Genomic DNA, 21,768 nt, shown 5'->3' with positions numbered 1-21,768 from the left:
TTGATGAAGGGGCTTGGACAAGAGATTGATGAAGGGGCTAGGACAAGAGATTGATGAAGGGGCTAGGATAAGAGATTGATGATGAAGGGGCTAGGACAAGAGATTGATGAAGGGGCTAGGACAAGAGATTGATGAAGGGGCTAGGATAAGAGATTGATGAAGGGGCTAGGACAAGAGATTGATGAAGGGGCTAGGACAAGAGTGATGATGAAGGGGCTAGGACAAGAGATTGATGAAGGGGCTAGGACAAGAGATTGATGAAGGGGCTAGGACAAGAGATTGATGAAGGGGCTAGGACAAGAGATTGATGATGAAGGGGCTAGGATAAGAGATTGATGAAGGGGCTAGGATAAGAGACTGATGTTGAAGATGAAGGGGCTAGGACAAGAGATTGATGAAGGGGCTAGGACAAGAGATTGATGAAGGGGCTAGGACAAGAGATTGATGATGAAGGGGCTAGGATAAGAGACTGTTGATGATGAAGGGGCTAGGATAAGAGATTGATGATGAAGGGGCTAGGCTAAGAGACTGCTGATGATGAAGGGGCTAGGACAAGAGATTGATGAAGGGGCTAGGACAAGAGATTGATGAAGGGGCTAGGATAAGAGATTGATGAAGGGGCTAGGACAAGAGATTGATGAAGGGGCTAGGACAAGAGTGATGATGAAGGGGCTAGGACAAGAGATTGATGAAGGGGCTAGGACAAGAGATTGATGAAGGGGCTAGGACAAGAGATTGATGATGAAGGGGCTAGGACAAGAGATTGATGAAGGGGCTAGGATAAGAGATTGATGAAGGGGCTAGGACAAGAGATTGATGAAGGGGCTAGGACAAGAGTGATGATGAAGGGGCTAGGACAAGAGATTGATGAAGGGGCTAGGACAAGAGATTGATGAAGGGGCTAGGACAAGAGATTGATGATGAAGGGGCTAGGACAAGAGATTGATGAAGGGGCTAGGACAAGAGATTGATGAAGGGGCTAGGACAAGAGATTGATGAAGGGGCTAGGACAAGAGATTGATGATAAAGGGGCTAGGATAAGAGACTGTTGATGATGAAGGGGCTAGGATAAGAGATTGATGATGAAGGGGCTAGGCTAAGAGACTGTTGATGATGAAGGGGCTAGGATAAGAGATTGATGTTGATGATGAAGGGGCTATGATAAGAGATTGATGATGATGATGATGATGATGATGAATGGGGCTAGGATAAGAGACTGGTGATGATGAAGAGGATAAGGGACTGATGTTGATGATTAAGGGGCAAGGATAAGAGATTGATGATGAAGGAGCTAGGATAAGAAACTGATGATGATGATGATGAGGATAAGAGATTGATGATGATGATGATGATACAACAGCTTGAACCACAGACGTCCAACCGCTGAGTGGGTAGTAGGAGGCTGACGGAGAGACAGGCATTCCCACTGCTAAAATACTGTACTTTTGGCTGCGTTTGGTCCTCAGGTTTGGACCAGTACACTAATATATACATACAATTTAGCAGACACTTTATCCAAAGCGACTCACAGACATGCATGTTGTAAGCATGGATGGTCCCATAGCACACAGACAGAATTTAGAGATAGTTAAACCAAGTGAGTTACTATGAAAACACCATATTCTCCTACCTCACCTGGTGGAGAGTACTGGTAGACTGAGATGAAGAGGACAGTCTTTAGAAGAGGGGGAAATAGTGCTGAGAGGGGTTGTAGTGCTGAGTGGGGTTGTAGTGCTGAGCGGGGTTGTAGTGCTGAGTGGGGTTGTAGTGCTGAGCGGGGTTGTAGTGCTGAGTGGGGTTGTAGTGCTGAGCGGGGTTGTAGTGCTGAGTGGGGTTGTAGTGCTGAGCGGGGTTGTAGTGCTGAGCGGGGTTGTAGTGCTGAGTGGGGTTGTAGTGCTGAGCGGGGTTGTAGTGCTGAGCGGGGTTGTAGTGCTGAGCGGGGTTGTAGTGCTGAGCGGGGTTGTAGTGCTGAGCGGGGTTGTAGTGCTGAGCGGGGTTGTAGTGTTGAGCGGGGTTGTAGTGCTGAGCGGGGTTGTAGTGCTGAGCGGGGTTGTAGTGTTGAGCGGGGTTGTAGTGTTGAGTGGGGTTGTAGTGCTGAGTGGGGTTGTAGTGCTGAGTGGGGTTGTAGTGCTGAGTGGGGTTGTAGTGCTGAGCGGGGTTGTAGTGCTGAGCGGGGTTGTAGTGCTGAGCGGGGTTGTAGTGCTGAGCGGGGTTGTAGTGCTGAGTGGGGTTGTAGTGCTGAGCGGGGTTGTAGTGCTGAGTGGGGTTGTAGTGCTGAGCGGGGTTGTAGTGCTGAGTGGGGTTGTAGTGCTGAGTGGGGTTGTAGTGCTGAGCGGGGTTGCAGTGCTGAGTGGGGTTGCAGTGCTGAGCGGGGTTGCAGTGCTGAGCGGGGTTGCAGTGCTGAGCGGGGTTGCAGTGCTGAGCGGGGTTGTAGTGCTGAGCGGGGTTGTAGTGCTGAGCGGGGTTGTAGTGCTGAGCGGGGTTGTAGTGTTGAGCGGGGTTGTAGTGCTGAGCGGGGTTGTAGTGCTGAGCGGGGTTGTAGTGTTGAGCGGGGTTGTAGTGTTGAGCGGGGTTGTAGTGCTGAGCGGGGTTGTAGTGCTGAGCGGGGTTGTAGTGCTGAGCGGGGTTGTAGTGCTGAGCGGGGTTGTAGTGCTGAGCGGGGTTGTAGTGCTGAGCGGGGTTGTAGTGCTGAGCGGGGTTGTAGTGCTGAGCGGGGTTGTAGTGCTGAGCGGGGTTGTAGTGCTGAGCGGGGTTGTAGTGCTGAGCGGGGTTGTAGTGCTGAGCGGGGTTGTAGTGCTGAGCGGGGTTGTAGTGCTGAGCGGGGTTGTAGTGCTGAGCGGGCTAACGCACACAGATTAGCATCACTGTAGTGCTATTCACTCAACTGTACGACTTGATTAGTTTACTGTTAGCTAGCTACATAATCTTAGCCATTCTTCTTAGCTAGCTACATAGCCGTCCTTGTATCAGAGATAATTGCATAATTATCGTATTTCGTATTTCGTCGCCCTAACGTAGCCTTCACTGCTATTCGCCCAGGAGCTAGCAACGCTAGCTAACGCACACAGATTAGCATCACTGTAGTGCTATTCACTCAACTGTACGACTTGATTAGTTCAGTGTTAGCTAGCTACATAGCTGTCTTTGTTTCCAAGATAATTGTGTAGTTTAGTGTGTGTAGCCTTGGAGTGATTATCTTAATTCACTGAGGTTCGCTAGCCAGCTATTGTCGTTCTTTTAACTCAACGTAACGTAAACAACACTGCTAGCTAGCCAGCTAGCCCCGAATAGCAGCACTGTAGAAATTATTACACTCAACGGAACGACTTGATTAGTGTAGTGTCAACAACGCAGCTACTGCCAGCTAGCCTACTTTAGCAGTACTGTATCATTTTAATCATTTTAGTCAATAAGATTCTTGCTACGTAAGCCTAACTTTCTGAACATTCGAGACGTGTAGTCCGCTTGTCATTCCAATTTCCTTGCATTAGCGTAGCCTTTTCTGTAGCCTGTCAACTATGTGTCTGTCTATCCCTGTTCTCTCCTCTCTGCACAGACCATACAAACGCTCCACACCGCGTGGCCGCGACCACCCTAACCTGGTGGTCCCAGCGCGTACGACCCACGTGGAGTTCCAGGTCTCCGGTAGCCTCTGGAACTGCCAATCTGCGGCCAACAAGGCAGAGTTCATCTCAGCCTATGCCTCCCTCCAGTCCCTTGACTTCTTGGCACTGACGGAAACATGGATCACCACAGATAACACTGCTACTCCTACTGCTCTCTCCTCGTCCGCCCACGTGTTCTCGCACACCCCGAGAGCTTCTGGTCAGCGGGGTGGTGGCACCGGGATCCTCATCTCTCCCAAGTGGTCTTTCTCTCTTTCTCCCTTACCCATCTGTCTATTGCCTCCTTTGAATTCCATGCTGTCACAGTTACCAGCCCTTTCAAGCTTAACATCCTTATCATTTATCGCCCTCCAGGTTCCCTTGGAGAGTTCATCAATGAGCTTGATGCCTTGATAAGCTCCTTTCCTGAGGACGGCTCACCTCTCACAGTTCTGGGCGACTTTAACCTCCCCACGTCTACCTTTGACTCATTCCTCTCTGCCTCCTTCTTTCCACTCCTCTCCTCTTTTGACCTCACCCTCTCACCTTCCCCCTACTCACAAGGCAGGCAATACGCTTGACCTCATCTTTACTAGATGCTGTTCTTCCACTAACCTCATTGCAACTCCCCTCCAAGTCTCCGACCACTACCTTGTATCCTTTTCCCTCTCGCTCTCATCCAACACTTCCCACACTGCCCCTACTCGGATGGTATCGCGCCGTCCCAACCTTCGCTCTCTCTCCCCCGCTACTCTCTCCTCTTCCATCCTATCTTCTCTTCCCTCTGCTCAAACTTTCTCCAACCTATCTCCTGATTCTGCCTCCTCAACCCTCCTCTCCTCCCTTACTGCATCCTTTGACTCCCTATGTCCCCTATCCTCCAGGCCGGCTCGGTCCTCCCCTCCCGCTCCGTGGCTCGACGACTCACTGCGAGCTCACAGAACAGGGCTCCGGGCAGCCGAGCGGAAATGGAGGAAAACTCGCCTCCCTGCGGACCTGGCATCCTTTCACTCCCTCCTCTCTACATTTTCCTCCTCTGTCTCTGCTGCTAAAGCCACTTTCTACCATTCTAAGTTCCAAGCATCTGCCTCTAACCCTAGGAAGCTCTTTGCCACCTTCTCCTCCCTCCTGAATCCTCCCCCCCTCCCTCCTCCCTCTCTGCAGATGACTTCGTCAACCATTTTGAAAAGAAGGTCGATGACATCCGATCCTCGTTTGCTAAGTCAAACGACACCGCTGGTTCTGCTCACACTGCCCTACCCTATGCTCTGACCTCTTTCTCCCCTCTCTCTCCAGATGAAATCTCGCGTCTTGTGACGGCCGGCCGCCCAACAACCTGCCCGCTGACCCTATCCCCTCCTCTCTTCTCCAGACCATTTCCGGAGACCTTCTCCCTTACCTCACCTCGCTCATCAACTCATCCCTGACCGCTGGCTACGTCCCTCCCGTCTTCAAGAGAGCGAGAGTTGCACCCCTTCTGAAAAAACCTACACTCGATCCCTCCGATGTCAACAACTACAGACCAGTATCCCTTCTCTCTTTTCTCTCCAAAACTCTTGAGCGTGCCGTCCTTGGCCAGCTCTACCGCTATCTCTCTCAGAATGACCTTCTTGATCCAAACCAGTCAGGTTTCAAGACTAGTCATTCAACTGAGACTGCTCTTCTCTGTATCACGGAGGCGCTCCGCACTGCTAAAGCTAACTCTCTCTCCTCTGCTCTCATCCTTCTAGACCTATCGGCTGCCTTCGATACTGTGAACCATCAGATCCTCCTCTCCACCCTCTCCGAGTTGGGCATCTCCGGCGCGGCCCACGCTTGGATTGCGTCCTACCTGACAGGTCGCTCCTACCAGGTGGCGTGGCGAGAATCTGTCTCCTCACCACGCGCTCTCACCACTGGTGTCCCCCAGGGCTCTGTTCTAGGCCCTCTCTTATTCTCGCTATACACCAAGTCACTTGGCTCTGTCATAACCTCACATGGTCTCTCCTATCATTGCTATGCAGACGACACACAATTAATCTTCTCCTTTCCCCCTTCTGATGACCAGGTGGCGAATCGCATCTCTGCATGTCTGGCAGACATATCAGTGTGGATGACGGATCACCACCTCAAGCTGAACCTCAGCAAGACGGAGCTCCTCTTCCTCCCGGGGAAGGACTGCCCGTTCCATGATCTCGCCATCACGGTTGACAACTCCATTGTGTCCTCCTCCCAGAGCGCTAAGAACCTTGGCGTGATCCTGGACAACACCCTGACGTTCTCAACTAACATCAAGGCGGTGTCCCGTTCCTGTAGGTTCATGCTCTACAACATCCGCAGAGTACGACCCTGCCTCACACAGGAAGCGGCGCAGGTCCTAATCCAGGCACTTGTCATCTCCCGTCTTGATTACTGCAACTCGCTGTTGGCTGGGCTCCCTGCCTGTGCCATTAAACCCCTACAACTCATCCAGAACGCCGCAGCCCGTCTGGTGTTCAACCTTCCCAAGTTCTCTCACGTCACCCCGCTCCTCCGCTCTCTCCACTGGCTTCCAGTTGAAGCTCGCATCCGCTACAAGACCATGGTGCTCGCCTACGGAGCTGTGAGGGGAACGGCACCTCAGTACCTCCAGGCTCTGATCAGGCCCTACACCCAAACAAGGGCACTGCGTTCATCCACCTCTGGCCTGCTCGCCTCCCTACCACTGAGGAAGTACAGTTCCCGCTCAGCCCAGTCAAAACTGTTCGCTGCTCTGGCCCCCAATGGTGGAACAAACTCCCTCACGACGCCAGGACAGCGGAGTCAATCACCACCTTCCGGAGACACCTGAAACCCCACCTCTTCAAGGAATACCTAGGATAGGGTAAGTAAGGGTAGGTAATCCTTCTCCCCCCCAACAAGATTTAGATGCAAGTGGCTGTTCCACTGGTTGTCATAAGGTGTATGCACCAATTTGTAAGTCGCTCTGGATAAGAGCGTCTGCTAAATGACTTAAATGTAAATGTAAATGTAGTCCTGAGCGGGGTTGTAGTGCTGAGCGGGGTTGTAGTGCTGAGCGGGGTTGTAGTGCTGAGCGGGGTTGTAGTGCTGTGAGTGGGGTTGTAGTGCTGAGTGGGGTTGTAGTGCTGAGCGGGGTTGTAGTGCTGAGCGGGGTTGTAGTCCTGAGCGGGGTTGTAGTGCTGAGCGGGGTTGTAGTCCTGAGCGGGGTTGTAGTGCTGAGCGGGGTTGTAGTGCTGAGCGGGGTTGTAGTGCTGAGCGGGGTTGTAGTGCTGAGCGGGGTTGTAGTCCTGAGCGGGGTTGTAGTGCTGAGCGGGGTTGTAGTGCTGAGCGGGGTTGTAGTGCTGAGCGGGGTTGTAGTGCTGTGAGTGGGGTTGTAGTGCTGAGTGGGGTTGTAGTGCTGAGCGGGGTTGTAGTGCTGAGCGGGGTTGTAGTCCTGAGCGGGGTTGTAGTGCTGAGCGGGGTTGTAGTGTTGAGCGGGGTTGTAGTGCTGAGCGGGGTTGTAGTGCTGAGCGGGGTTGTAGTGCTGAGCGGGGTTGTAGTGCTGAGCGGGGTTGTAGTGCTGAGCGGGGTTGTAGTGCTGAGCGGGGTTGTAGTGTTGAGCGGGGTTGTAGTGCTGAGCGGGGTTGTAGTGCTGAGCGGGGTTGTAGTGCTGAGCGGGGTTGTAGTGCTGAGCGGGGTTGTAGTGTTGAGCGGGGTTGTAGTGCTGAGCGGGGTTGTAGTGCTGAGCGGGGTTGTAGTGCTGAGCGGGGTTGTAGTGCTGAGCGGGGTTGTAGTGCTGAGCGGGGTTGTAGTGCTGAGCGGGGTTGTAGTGCTGAGAGGGGTTGTAGTGCTGTGAGTGGGGTTGTAGTGCTGAGTGGGGTTGTAGTGCTGAGCGGGGTTGTAGTGCTGAGCGGGGTTGTAGTCCTGAGCGGGGTTGTAGTGCTGAGCGGGGTTGTAGTCCTGAGCGGGGTTGTAGTGCTGAGCGGGGTTGTAGTGCTGAGCGGGGTTGTAGTGCTGAGCGGGGTTGTAGTGCTGAGCGGGGTTGTAGTGCTGAGCGGGGTTGTAGTGCTGAGCGGGGTTGTAGTGCTGAGCGGGGTTGTAGTGCTGAGCGGGGTTGTAGTGCTGAGCGGGGTTGTAGTGCTGAGCGGGGTTGTAGTGTTGAGCGGGGTTGTAGTGCTGAGCGGGGTTGTAGTGCTGAGCGGGGTTGTAGTGCTGAGCGGGGTTGTAGTGCTGAGCTATTAGTGCTTTTTGAGGTCTGTTCAGTTAAAAAAATATTCAAACATTTACTAATATTCAAACATTTACTAAATGTACTGCTTAAGACTCACATTCCTTTCAATCTTACCCAGATTTTAGCAGAGTTGCAGAGAAGCATATTATCAAATCAATTTTTATTTGTTAAAATTAAAATGCTTACTTACAAGCCCTTAACCAACAATGCATAGCAAGAAAAGCCTAAATATATACACTCATTTTTTTTATTATTGAAAAAAAATAACACAATAAAATAACAATAACGAGGCTATATACAGGGTGTACCGAGTCAATGTGGAGGCTATATACAGGGTGTACCGAGTCAATGTGGAGGCTATATACAGGGTGTACCGAGTCAATGTGGAGGCTATATACAGGGTGTACCGAGTCAATGTGGAGGCTATATACAGGGTGTACCGAGTCAATGTGGAGGCTATATACAGGGGGTACCGAGTCAATGTGGAGGCTATATACAGGGGGTACCGAGTCAATGTGGAGGCTATATACAGGGGGTACCGAGTCAATGTGGAGGCTATATACAGGGGTACCGAGTCAATGTGGAGGCTATATACAGGGTGTACCGAGTCAATGTGGAGGCTATATACAGGGGGTACCGAGTCAATGTGGAGGCTATATACAGGGGGTACCGAGTCAATGTGGAGGCTATATACAGGGGGTACCGAGTCAATGTGGAGGCTATATACAGGGTGTACCGAGTCAATGTGGAGGCTATATACAGGGGGTACCGAGTCAATGTGGAGGCTATATACAGGGGTACCGAGTCAATGTGGAGGCTATATACAGGGGGTACCGAGTCAATGTGGAGGCTATATACAGGGGGTACCGAGTCAATGTGGAGGCTATATACAGGGGGTACCGAGTCAATGTGGAGGCTATATACAGGGTGTACCGAGTCAATGTGGAGGCTATATACAGGGGGTACCGAGTCAATGTGGAGGCTATATACAGGGGGTACCGAGTCAATGTGGAGGCTATATACAGGGGGTACCGAGTCAATGTGGAGGCTATATACAGGGGGTACCGAGTCAATGTGGAGGCTATATACAGGGGGTACCGAGTCAATGTGGAGGCTATATACAGGGGGTACCGAGTCAATGTGGAGGCTATATACAGGGTGTACCGAGTCAATGTGGAGGCTATATACAGGGGTACCGAGTCAATGTGGAGGCTATATACAGGGGGTACCGAGTCAATGTGGAGGCTATATACAGGGGGTACCGAGTCAATGTGGAGGCTATATACAGGGGGTACCGAGTCAATGTGGAGGCTATATACAGGGGGTACCGAGTCAATGTGGAGGCTATATACAGGGGGTACCGAGTCAATGTGGAGGCTATATACAGGGTGTACCGAGTCAATGTGGAGGCTATATACAGGGGGTACCGAGTCAATGTGGAGGCTATATACAGGGGGTACCGAGTCAATGTGGAGGCTATATACAGGGGGTACCGAGTCAATGTGGAGGCTATATACAGGGGGTACCGAGTCAATGTGGAGGCTATATACAGGGTGTACCGAGTCAATGTGGAGGCTATATACAGGGGGTACCGAGTCAATGTGGAGGCTATATACAGGGGGTACCGAGTCAATGTGGAGGCTATATACAGGGGGTACCGAGTCAATGTGGAGGCTATATACAGGGGGTACCGAGTCAATGTGGAGGCTATATACAGGGTGTACCGAGTCAATGTGGAGGCTATATACAGGGTGTACCGAGTCAATGTGGAGGCTATATACAGGGGGTACCGAGTCAATGTGGAGGCTATATACAGGGGGTACCAAGTCAATGTGGAGGCTATATACAGGGTGTACCGAGTCAATGTGGAGGCTATATACAGGGGTACCGAGTCAATGTGGAGGCTATATACAGGGTGTACCGAGTCAATGTGGAGGCTATATACAGGGGGTACCGAGTCAATGTGGAGGCTATATACAGGGTGTACCGAGTCAATTTGGAGGCTATATACAGGGGGTACCGAGTCAATGTGGAGGCTATATACAGGGGGTACCGAGTCAATGTGGAGGCTATATACAGGGGGTACCGAGTCAATGTGGAGGCTATATACAGGGGGTACCGAGTCAATGTGGAGGCTATATACAGGGTGTACCGAGTCAATGTGGAGGCTATATACAGGGGGTACCGAGTCAATGTGGAGGCTATATACAGGGGGTACCGAGTCAATGTGGAGGCTATATACAGGGTGTACCGAGTCAATGTGGAGGCTATATACAGGGGGTACCGAGTCAATGTGGAGGCTATATACAGGGGGTACCGAGTCAATGTGGAGGCTATATACAGGGTGTACCGAGTCAATGTGGAGGCTATATACAGGGGGTACCGAGTCAATGTGGAGGCTATATACAGGGGGTACCGAGTCAATGTGGAGGCTATATACAGGGTGTACCGAGTCAATGTGCAGGCTATATACAGGGTGTACCGAGTCAATGTGGAGGCTATATACAGGGGGTACCGAGTCAATGTGGAGGCTATATACAGGGTGTACCGAGTCAATGTGGAGGCTATATACAGGGTACCGAGTCAATGTGGAGGCTATATACAGGGTGTACCGAGTCAATGTGGAGGCTATATACAGGGGGTACCGAGTCAATGTGGAGGCTATATACAGGGGGTACCGAGTCAATGTGGAGGCTATATACAGGGTGTACCGAGTCAATGTGGAGGCTATATACAGGGGGTACCGAGTCAATGTGGAGGCTATATACAGGGTGTACCGAGTCAATGTGGAGGCTATACACAGGGGGTACCGAGTCAATGTGGAGGCTATATACAGGGGTACCGAGTCAATGTAGAGGCTATACACAGGGGTACCGAGTCAATGTGGAGGCTATATACAGGGTGTACCAAGTCAATGTGGAGGCTATATACAGGGGTACCGAGTCAATGTGGAGGCTATATACAGGGGGTACCGAGTCAATGTGGAGGCTATATACAGGGGGTACCGAGTCAATGTGGAGGCTATATACAGGGGGTACCGAGTCAATGTGGAGGCTATATACAGGGGGTACCGAGTCAATGTGGAGGCTATACACAGGGGGTACCGAGTCAATGTGGAGGCTATATACAGGGGGTACCGAGTCAATGTGGAGGCTATATACAGGGGGTACCGAGTCAATGTGGAGGCTATATACAGGGGGTACCGAGTCAATGTGGAGGCTATACACAGGGGGTACCGAGTCAATGTGGAGGCTATACACAGGGGGTACCGAGTCAATGTGTGGGGGTACGGGTTAGTCGAGGTAATTGAGGTCATGTGTACATGTAGGTAAAGGGGTAAAGTTTCTCTGCATAGATAATAAGCAGCGAGTAACAACAGCATAAGAAAGGGGGGCAATGCAAATAGTCTGGATAGACATTAGCTGTTCAGGAGTCTTATGGCTTGGGGGTAGAAGCTGTTAAGAAGCCTTTTGGACCTAGACTTGACACCGCTTTCCGTGCGGTAGCAGAGAGAACAAGTCTATGACTTGGGTGGCTGGAGTCTGACAATTTTTAGGGCCTTCCTCTGACACCACCTGGTATCAAAGTCTTGGAAGGCAGGAAGCTTGGCACCAGTGCTATACTGGGACGTACGCACTACCCTCTGTAGCACCTTGCGGTCGAGTGCCGTTGCAGTTGCCATACTAGGTGGTGATGCAACTGGTCAGGATGCTCTCGATGGTGCAGCTGTAGAAATTTTTGAGGATCTGAGGACCCATGCCAATTCTTTTCAGTCTCTTGAGGGGGAATAGGCTTTGTTGTTCCCTCTTCAAGACTGTCTTGGTGCGTTGGACCATGATAGTTTGTTGGTGATGTGGACACCAAGGAACTTGAAGCTCTCAACCCGCTCCACTACAACCCCCTCAATGTGAATGGGGGTGTGTTTGGCCCTCCTTTTCCTGTAGTCCACAATCAGCTCCTTTGTCTTGCTCACGTTGAGGTAGAGGTTGTTGTCTGGCACCACACTGCCAGGTCTCTGACCTCCTTCCTATAGGCTGTCTCATCATTGTCGGTGATCAGGCCTACCACCGTTGTGTTGTCGGCAAATGATGGTGTTGGAGTCGTGTTTGGCCACGCAGTCGTGTGTGAACAGGGAATACAGGAGGGGAATAAGCACCCACCTCTGAGGGACACCTGTGTTGAGGATCAGCGTGGCAGATGTGTTGCTGCCTACCCTTACCACCTGGAGGCGGCCCGTCAGGAAGTCCAGGATCCAGTTGCAGAGGGAGGTGTTTAGTCCCAGGGTCCTTAGCTTAGTGATGAGCTTTGAGGTAACTATGGTGTTGAACGCTGAGCTGTAGTCAATGAACAGCATTCTCACATATTATGTTTCTTTAACAAAATAACCACCAGTCAGGAGGATACAGACAGCTCAAGAGGTAAAATGTATTTGACATAGAATTAGCTAAGCATAATGATTATGGCTCTAGATTGCAGGAAAGGGGTGTTTCAGGTGTTTGAAAATGTGAAATTCTCCTACTTACGGACAGGGAGCCTAGCCACCCACCCCCAGCCATCCTCACGTACTTTGTGCCCTCTCAGATTTCCAGGGTGTATAATGCCCCTGGGTCTGTGTGTAGCAAGTGTAAAAATGTATCCATCTCTGTCCGACCCAGAAAGAACAGGTGCAATGGATTATGGTCATTGTAGTTATTTACCACATTTCTGCACTGAACAAGAATGAAAACTACAACTCCCTTTAGCCCAGCGTCCCACATAGTTCTTAACTTGATTTCTCTCTTGAATTATTTGATTTCTCTCTAGAGCGTTGGTCTCACACAAAAACTAAATAATACATGGAATTCAAGTAATTGAACCGATGTCAGTCAATTAGTTGTTTAATAACCAAAAAAGTACAACATTTCGAATAATCACTCAGCACTACATGGTTATCAACTTTGATGTGATTCATCCTGGCCTCTCTTCTGTTTCAGAATGTGAAGCTGTTGCCATGTCGATATCCTCTCTAGAAGTGTTCTCTACGGAACCTTTCCTCATTGGAATGTTCACAGCAGAAGGTTCCTCCTCTGGACATTACACAGAACCCCACTTGGAGGAATACCTCATTGCCATGGGCGATAACAATGTCACATGGCCAGTCTGCACCTATAAGGAGGATTTTAAACGCTTCCTACTTCCTGCCGTCTACAGTGTGGTCTTCCTGATTGGTCTGCCTCTGAATGGGGCGGTCATCTTGAAGATCTGGAGGTCACGACCCAACCTGACCCGGAGCAACGTCTACATGCTCAATCTGGCCACGGCTGACTTCCTGTATGTGATGTCACTACCTCTGCTCATCTACAACTACGCCAGTCATGACTACTGGCCCTTTGGAGAGCTGGCCTGCAAACTGGTTCGCTTTCAGTTCTACAGGTAGCATAGCTACTCATTAACTGACATATTCATATCATAGTTCTATAGATTACTTAAAATACTCAAACTCATATACTTAGTCCTACAGGGAATCAGTCATAATACTGAATGTATTAATCAGTCATATTAATCAGTCATATACTGAATGTTACCTTTCTGTGGACAGATATTTGAGTGGATTGTAGAGAGAAAACCCTGTCATTATAACATCATTGATGTTATTTATTGTTCCCACAGTAACCTGCATGGCAGTATCCTGTTTCTGACCTGTATCAGCCTCCAGCGCTACGTGGGCATCTGCCACCCTATGGCCGGCTGGCACAAGCAGGGGGGTCGTAGGCTGGCACGGGTGGTCTGTGGGGGAGTGTGGCTGGTGGTCGCCCTCCTCTGTGCCCCCACGTTCCACTATGCCTCCACAGGAACACAACGCAACCGCACCGTCTGTTACGACCTGAGTCGACCAGAGCATTCGGCTGACTACTACCCCTATGGGATGGCTCTGACCTGCCTGGGCTTCCTGTTGCCTTTTATGGGCGTGGTGGCATGCTACTGTCGCATGGGTCGCCTCCTCTGCCGCCCGCCATCCTATCAGGGCGCTACCATGGCAGCCTCAATGGAGAAACGGGACAAGGCGGTGAAGATGATAGTCATCGTGGTGACGGTGTTTGCTGTGAGCTTCCTGCCGTTCCACCTCACTAAAACCATGTACCTGTTGGTACGAACCTTACCAGGTGCTCCGTGTGCGACACGGAACCTGTTCTCAGTGATCTACAAGTGCACCAGGCCATTCGCCAGCATGAACAGTGTTCTAGATCCTATACTGTTCTACTTCACACAGCCACGGTTCCGCAGGAGCACCAGAATATTGATTACCAAGATCACCACTCTCAGAGACAGAGAACCAAGGTGTGAGGAAGTGAAAACCTCTAGATTATTTAGATCCCATGTTTAATCAAGGGTTAACTCGCTTTGAGACAAAGGAACCAAGGAGTATGTAAAACAACCATAGTCCACAGTTGTGTTACACCTAGATACATGGGTTCTGGGTAGCTAGAACCGATCCAGAACCCTCATTGACTTCTGCTCTGCCAGCATGGCAACAAGTCAGTGTGTTTGCTAGTGTGTCTGCTTGTGACTGTATACTAAAATGCATGAAGTAGTCAGCCATAACACTGCTTTTGGTTGCCATAGTATTATGCAATGTATCCTGTATGTCCGTGCACACTGCTAGTTGTTTCTATATGAGCCACTAGGTGGCGTGTATTACCTACATATCCCATGGCCTTATTTATTTTTTATTTAACCTTTATTTAACTAGGCAAGTCAGTTAACAACAAATTCCTATTTACAAGCCTATCCAAAGGAAAATGGCCTCCTGCGGGGACGGGTTTGGGATTAAACATTTAAAAAAGAATATAAAAATATAGGGCAAAACCACACATCATGACAAGAGAGACAACACAACACTATTTAAAGAGAGACCTAAGACAACATAGCATAGCAGCAACACATGACAACACAGCATGGTAGCAAAGGATGCCTTAGCGGGATAATCCACCCCAAACCACTAACTCCAGTTATCAACCGTGTTACATGTTTTAATGCATTGTTTATTTCATCTTTATTTAACCAGGTAGGCAAGTTGAGAATAAGTTCTCATTTACAATAGCGACCTGGCCAAGATAAAGCAAAGTAGTTTGACAGATACAACGACACAGAGTTACACATGGAGTAAAACAAACATACAGTCAATAATACAGTATAAACAAGTCTATATACAATGTGAGCAAATGAGGTGAGATAAGGTAGTAAGTTAGAGGTGGGCTATATACAGGTGCAGTAATCTGTGAGCTGCTCTGACAGCTGGTGCTTAAAGCTAGTGAGGGAGATAAGTGTTTCCAGTTTCAGAGATGTTTGTAGTTTGTTCCAGTCATTGGCAGCAGAGAACTGGAAGGAGAGGCAGCCAAAGGAAGAATTGGTTTTGGGGGTGACCAGAGAGATATACCTGCTGGAGCGTGTGCTACAGGTGGGTGCTGCTATGGTGACCAGCGAGCTGAGATAAGGGGGGACTTTACCTAGCAGGGTCTTGTAGATGACCTGGAGCCAGTGGGTTTGGCGACGAGTATGAAGCGAGGGCCAGTCAACGAGAGCGTACAGGTCGCAATGGTGGGTAGTATATGGGGCTTTCGAGACAAAACGGATGGCACTGTGATAGACTGCATCCAATATATTGAGTAGGTTATTGGAGGCTATTTTGTAAATGACATCGCCAAAGTTGAGGATCGGTAGGAAGGTCAGTTTTACAAGGGTATGTTTGGCAAGATGAGTGAAGGATGCTTTGTTGCAACATAGGAAGCCAATTCTAGATTTAACTTTGGATTGGAGATGTTTGATGTGAGTCTGGAAGGAGAGTTTACAGTCTAACCAGACACCTAGGTATTTGTAGTTGTCCACGTATTCTAAGTCAGAGCCGTCCAGAGTAGTGATGTTGGACAGGCGGGCAGGTGCAGACAGCGATCGGTTGAAGAGCATGCATTTAGTTTTACTTGTATTTAAAAGCAATTGGATGCCACAGAAGGAGGCATTGAAGCTCGTCTGGAGGGTTGTTAACACAGTGTCCAAAGAAGGGCCAGAAGTATACAGAATGGTGTCGTCTGCGTAGAAGTTGATCAGAGACTCACCAGCAGCAAGAGCGACATCATTGATGTATACAGAGAAGAGAGTCGGTCCAAGAATTGAACCCTGTGGCACCCCCATAGAGACTGCCAGGGGCCCGGAACAACAGACCCTCCGATTTGATACACTGAACTCTATCAGAGAAGTAGTTGGTGAACCAGGCGAGGCAATCATTTGAGAAACCAAGGCTGTCAAGTCTGCCGATGAGGATGTGGTGATTGACAGAGTCGAAAGCCTTGGCCAGATCAATGAATACGGCTGCACAGTAATGTTTCTTATCGATGGTGGTTAAGATATCGTTTAGGACCTTGAGCGTGGCTGAGGTGCACCCATGACCAGCTATAAAACCAGATTGCATATCGGAGAAGATATGGTGGGATTCGAAATGGTTGGTAATCTGTTTGTTGACTTGGCTTTCGAAGACCTTAGAAAGGCATGGTAGGATAGATATAGGTCTGTTGCAGTTTGGGTCAAGAGAGTCCCCCCCTTTGAAGAGGGGGATGAACAAAGCTGCTTTCCAATCTTTGGGAATCTCAGACGACACGAAAGAGAGGTTGAACAGGCTAGTAATAGGGGTGGCAACAATTTCGGCAGATAATTTTAGAAAGAAAGGGTCCAGATTGTCTAGCTCAGATGATTTGTAGGAGTCCAGATTTTGCCACTCTTTCAGAACATCAGCTGACTGGATTTGGGAGAAGGAGAAATGGGGAAGGCTTGGGCAAGTTCCTGTGGGGGGTGCAGTGCTGTTGACCAGGGTAGGGGTAGCCAGGTGGAAAGCATGGCCAGCCGTAGAAAAATGCTTATTGAAATTCTCAATTATCGTTGGTGACAGTGTTTCCTATCCTCAGTGCGTGCAGTGGGCAGCTGGGAGGAGGTGTTCTTATTCTCCATGGACTTTAGTGTCCCAGAACTTTTTGGAGTTTGTGTTGCAGGAAGCAAATTTCTGCTTGAAAAAAGCTAGCCTTGGATTTTCTAACTGCCTGTGTATATTGGTTTCTAGCTTCCCTGAAAAATTGCATATCACGGGGGCTGTTCGATGCGAATGCAGAATGCCATAGGATGTTTTTGCGATGGTTAAGGGCAGTCAGGTCTGGAGAGAACCAAGAGCTATATCTGTTCCTGGTTCTAAATTTCTTGAATGGGGCATGCTTATTTAATATGGTGAGGAAGGCGCTTAAAAAAAAAAACAGGCATCCTCTACTGACGGGAAGAGATCAATATCCTTCCAGGACACCCGGCCAGGTCGATTAGAAAGGCCTGCTTGCTGAAGTGTTTCAGGGAGCGTTTGACAGTGATGAGTGGAGATCGTTTGACCGCTGACCCATTACAGATGCAGGCAATGAGGCAGTGACCGCTGAGATCTTGGTTGAAAACAGCAGAGGTGTATTTAAATAACACAAATATGTTAAAACAATATTTGTGAACACGTTTCATTTTGTCATTATAACAAGGTTGGTAGCAACGTTTGGAAATTGTTGTGGAAATCTGTTGCAGATCAAGTCAATTTACGCTACAATACCCACAATGCGATGCGCTCTTTCTGGGCTGGCTATCAGGAAAACGTAACTACACACAATAGCCAAATCAATATCAGCATGCAAAATAGCTAGCTAGCTAAACAAACTACACCTAAACAAACTACATGATCAATGTAGGAGAGCAGAGGACGTTGCCTTTTTCCCACGTTTCCCACAGACACACATTGCATTATGGTACTTGATACAGTGATGAGAACCATGTAGCTATGACGCGTTCCTACATGATTTCCTGGTTTCGCAGACGCACCACTTAAAATGTAAATCACGAGGGAAACATTTTTTTATCCACTGATGGAACATAGGCTTTCACGAAATTTACCTGTTTAATTTCTCGGGGCGGATTATCCCTTTTACACTTTCTCAATTGCTTAGACACAATTCCTGGAACAACTCACCATTTTCTCAAATCTTCAGACACAATTCCTGGAACAACTCACACCCAACAGTACAAACATCTAACTTCTGGGTCCCAATTCAAACTTTGCCCTCAGACAACACACACAAACTGTCAAAAACAGACGACATGACTGTTTGTTACACACTGGGGGATTTATTCAAAATACTGCTACCAACATGTTTAGAATAGGTTTTCAGATCAATTATTTTGAACTTTGTAAAATCACAGCACTGACTATCCAGATAACCCTTTCAGGAACACCCTGGAGAGAGAACTTCAAAACACTACTGTAATAAATACCTCGTACATTAGTGGATAAGGGAATACTACTGTAATAAATACCTCGTACATTAGTGGATAAGGGAATACTACTGTAATACTACTGTAATAAATACCTCTTACATTAGTGGATAAGGGAATACTACTGTAATAAATACCTCGTACATTAGAGGATAAGGGAATACTGTAATAAATACCTCGTACATTAGTGGATAAGGGAATACTACTGTAATAAATACCTCGTACATTAGTGGATAAGGGAATACTATGATAATAAATACCTCGTACATTAGTGGATATGGGAATACTACTGTAATAAATACCTCTTACATTAGTGGATAAGGGAATACTACTGTAATAAATACCTCGTACATTAGTGGATAAGGGAATACTGTAATAAATACCTCGTACATTAGTGGATAAGGGAATACTACTGTAATAAATACCTCTTACATTAGTGGATAAGGGAATACTACTGTAATAAATACCTCGTACATTAGTGGATATGGGAATACTACTGTAATAAATACCTCTTACATTAGTGGATAAGGGAATACTACTGTAATAAATACCTTGTACATTAGTGGATAAGGGAATACTACTGTAATAAATACCTCGTACATTAGTGGATATGGGAATACTACTGTAATAAATACCTCTTACATTAGTGTATAAGGGAATACTACTGTAATAAATACCTTGTACATTAGTGGATAAGGGAATACTGTAATAAATACCTCGTACATTAGTGGATAAGGGAATACTACTGTAATAAATACATCTTACATTAGTGGATAAGGGAATACTACTGTAATAAATACCTCGTACATTAGTGGATATGGGAATACTACTGTAATAAATACCTCGTACATTAGTGGATAAGGGAATACTACTGTAATAAATACCTCTTACATTAGTGGATAAGGGAATACTACTGTAATAAATACCTCGTACATTAGTGGATAAGGGAATACTACTGTAATAAATACCTCGTACATTAGTGGATAAGGGAATACTGTAATAAATACCCCGTACATTAGTGGATAAGGGAATACTACTGTAATGCTACTGTAATAAATACCTCGTACATTAGTGGATAAGGGAATACTACTGTCATAAATACCTCTTACATTAGTGGATAAGGGAATACTACTGTAATAAATACCTCATACATTAGTGGATATGGGAATACTACTGTAATAAATACCTCGTACATTAGTGGATAAGGGAATACTACTGTAATAAATACCTCGTACATTAGTGGATAAGGGAATACTACTGTAATAAATACCTCGTACATTAGTGGATATGGGAATACTGTAATAAATACCCCGTACATTAGTGGATAAGGGAATACTACTGTAATACTACTGTAATAAATACCTCGTACATTAGTGGATAAGGGAATACTACTGTAATAAATACCTCGTACATTAGTGGATAAGGGAATACTACTGTAATAAATACCTCGTACATTAGTGGATAAGGGAATACTAATGTAATAAATACCTCGTACATTAGTGGATATGGGAATACTGTAATAAATACCCCGTACATTAGTGGATAAGGGAATACTACTGTAATACTACTGTAATAAATACCTCGTACATTAGTGGATAAGGGAATACTGTAATAAATACCTCGTACATTAGTGGATATGGGAATACTGTAATAAATACCCCGTACATTAGTGGATAAGGGAATACTACTGTAATAAATACCTCGTACATTAGTGGATAAGGGAATACTACTGTAATAAATACCTCGTACATTAGTGGATAAGGGAATACTACTGTAATAAATACCTCGTACATTAGTGGATAAGGGAATACTGTAATAAATACCTCGTACATTAGTGGATATGGGAATACTGTAATAAATACCCCGTACATTAGTGGATAAGGGAATACTACTGTAATAAATACCTCGTACATTAGTGGATAAGGGAATACTGTAATAAATACCTCGTACATTAGTGGATATGGGAATACTGTAATAAATACCCTGTACATTAGTGGATAAGGGAATACTACTGTAATACTACTGTAATAAATACCTCGTACATTAGTGGATAAGGGAATAATGTAATAAATACCCCGTACATTAGTGGATAAGGGAATACTAATGTATATGCTGTTTTGGTCAAAAACCTGACCTTTGAAATATCACACTGACAGAACATGTAAGGAAGAGTCCATGCACAATAAAATACCCATTTTCCAAAAGCTTCATTTCCAAATGTAGCAAATGTACAGGTTACTCAGCATCGAGAAAGCAATCGAGAAAAACTGTAAATTGACTTGTATCTGTTTTGGCTGTGGTGTGCTATTCCCAGTGTGTACTGTACCTTTTCTATCTAATAGGTATTTAGACATTTTAAAAGTGAGAACGTCAGAGACAAATATTTTATGTCTTGAAATAAGCACTGATATGGACGACTTGTGTCCCTGACATGTAGATTGACACTGATGCTTTGTGATCTAATGCACTAGTCAATATGATGTCAATATTATTATTTTGCCATTAAAAAATAAGGTATAGTGTCCTTGTAAGTACACAAGTCTCCAAGAGAATATCACAGGACTAGTTCCTCAAACCAAACCTATCGGCCTGGATTTACAGATCTGGTGCTGTCCCTTTGTGTATCAGCTGCAGACGATGGGATTGCGCAATAACACGGGCTTGTTTTGGTCAAATGTGTGTGACATCTGATGTTTTTGTTCCCAAATCTGCCGGGAATGTTGTGTGTGTGTGTGTGTGTGTGTGTGTGTGTGTGTGTGTGTGTGTGTGTGTGTGTGTGTGTGTGTGTGTGTGTGTGTGTGTGTGTGTGTGTGTGTGTGTGTGTGTGTTTAACCTCGGCCTTAGCTTAAGGTCCTTAATGAAGTGATAACATGAAGGTTAATATGTGTGCACATGTCTGATAGGAGCCAACATACAGTGAGCTCCAGAAGTATTGGGACACTGGCAATGTTGCAGTTGTTGTATTGCTCTGTTCTCCAGCACGTCGAATTTGAAATGATACAATGACTAGGAGGTTAGAGTGAAGACTGACAGCTTTTAATTTGAGGTTATTTTAATCCATATCAGGAAGAACCGTTTAGAAATTACAGCACTTTTTGTACATAGTTCCCCATTTTAGAGAACCAAAATTATTGGGACAAATTCACTTAAATGTGGATTAAATGAGTCCTAACGTTTAGTATTTGGTCCCGTATACCTTGTACGTAATGATTACATCACGGTAGTGACTCTACAAACTCGTTGGATGCATCTTCTGTTTGTTTTGGTTGTGTTTGATTATCTTGTGCCCGATATGAATTAATGGTAAATAATGTATTGAACCAAAAAATGTACCTGGTTAATGTAGAAGTGTTTAGAAATATATTATATTCTTATTTACAATAAAAGTGACTCCAAAATGGCACTACATTATTTACCATTCATTTCTAAATGCTCCATTGGATACGTTTCTGTGTCACTATATCATTTTTTACAGTTAAACTTATTTTTATAACATGGATAGAACTTAATTATATTTTGGTTATAAATTAGTTTTAATTCATTACTTGTGTAATGCATGTATTTATTAGTTGTACTGTTTTATACATACACATGCATGTCCATAGTTACCTCTGCCGACCTTCTCTCCAATTAAAGAGCCTGTTGACACTT

General features: G+C 46.7%; 1 protein-coding gene and 1 long non-coding RNA gene across 21 annotated transcripts in view; one reads left to right on the top strand and one right to left on the bottom strand.

Annotated features, from left to right (window-relative positions):
• Nucleotides 1–18,146, top strand: part of LOC118379646 (P2Y purinoceptor 3-like) — a 29,456-nt gene extending 11,310 nt beyond the window's left edge. The window contains exons 2-3 of the mRNA XM_052468277.1: nt 12,768–13,206; nt 13,444–18,146. Of these exons, the coding sequence (XP_052324237.1) occupies nt 12,785–13,206; nt 13,444–14,158 (1,137 nt within the window). The 5' untranslated portion in view covers nt 12,768–12,784 and the 3' untranslated portion in view covers nt 14,159–18,146. The remainder of the gene's footprint in view (nt 1–12,767; nt 13,207–13,443) is intronic.
• On the bottom strand, nt 18,016–20,021 carry LOC127908807 (uncharacterized). Of its 20 annotated transcripts, none has more exons than XR_008068541.1 (7): nt 19,941–20,021; nt 19,698–19,901; nt 19,388–19,563; nt 19,304–19,345; nt 18,501–18,668; nt 18,294–18,461; nt 18,142–18,254 (listed from the first exon to the last, which is right to left on the bottom strand). It is a non-coding gene; the product is annotated as an uncharacterized LOC127908807 (long non-coding RNA). The 20 variants fall into 20 exon arrangements; XR_008068523.1 differs by having other exon boundaries at nt 19,606–19,817; nt 19,902–20,002; XR_008068530.1 differs by having other exon boundaries at nt 18,294–18,335; nt 19,606–19,817; nt 19,902–20,002.
• Between the last annotated feature and the right edge of the window lie 1,747 nt (nt 20,022–21,768).

This window comes from Oncorhynchus keta, chromosome 18 (assembly GCF_023373465.1).
Source record: "Oncorhynchus keta strain PuntledgeMale-10-30-2019 chromosome 18, Oket_V2, whole genome shotgun sequence".
Classification (NCBI taxonomy): domain Eukaryota; kingdom Metazoa; phylum Chordata; class Actinopteri; order Salmoniformes; family Salmonidae; genus Oncorhynchus; species Oncorhynchus keta.
This window is presented reverse-complemented; position numbering and strand designations above follow the sequence as displayed.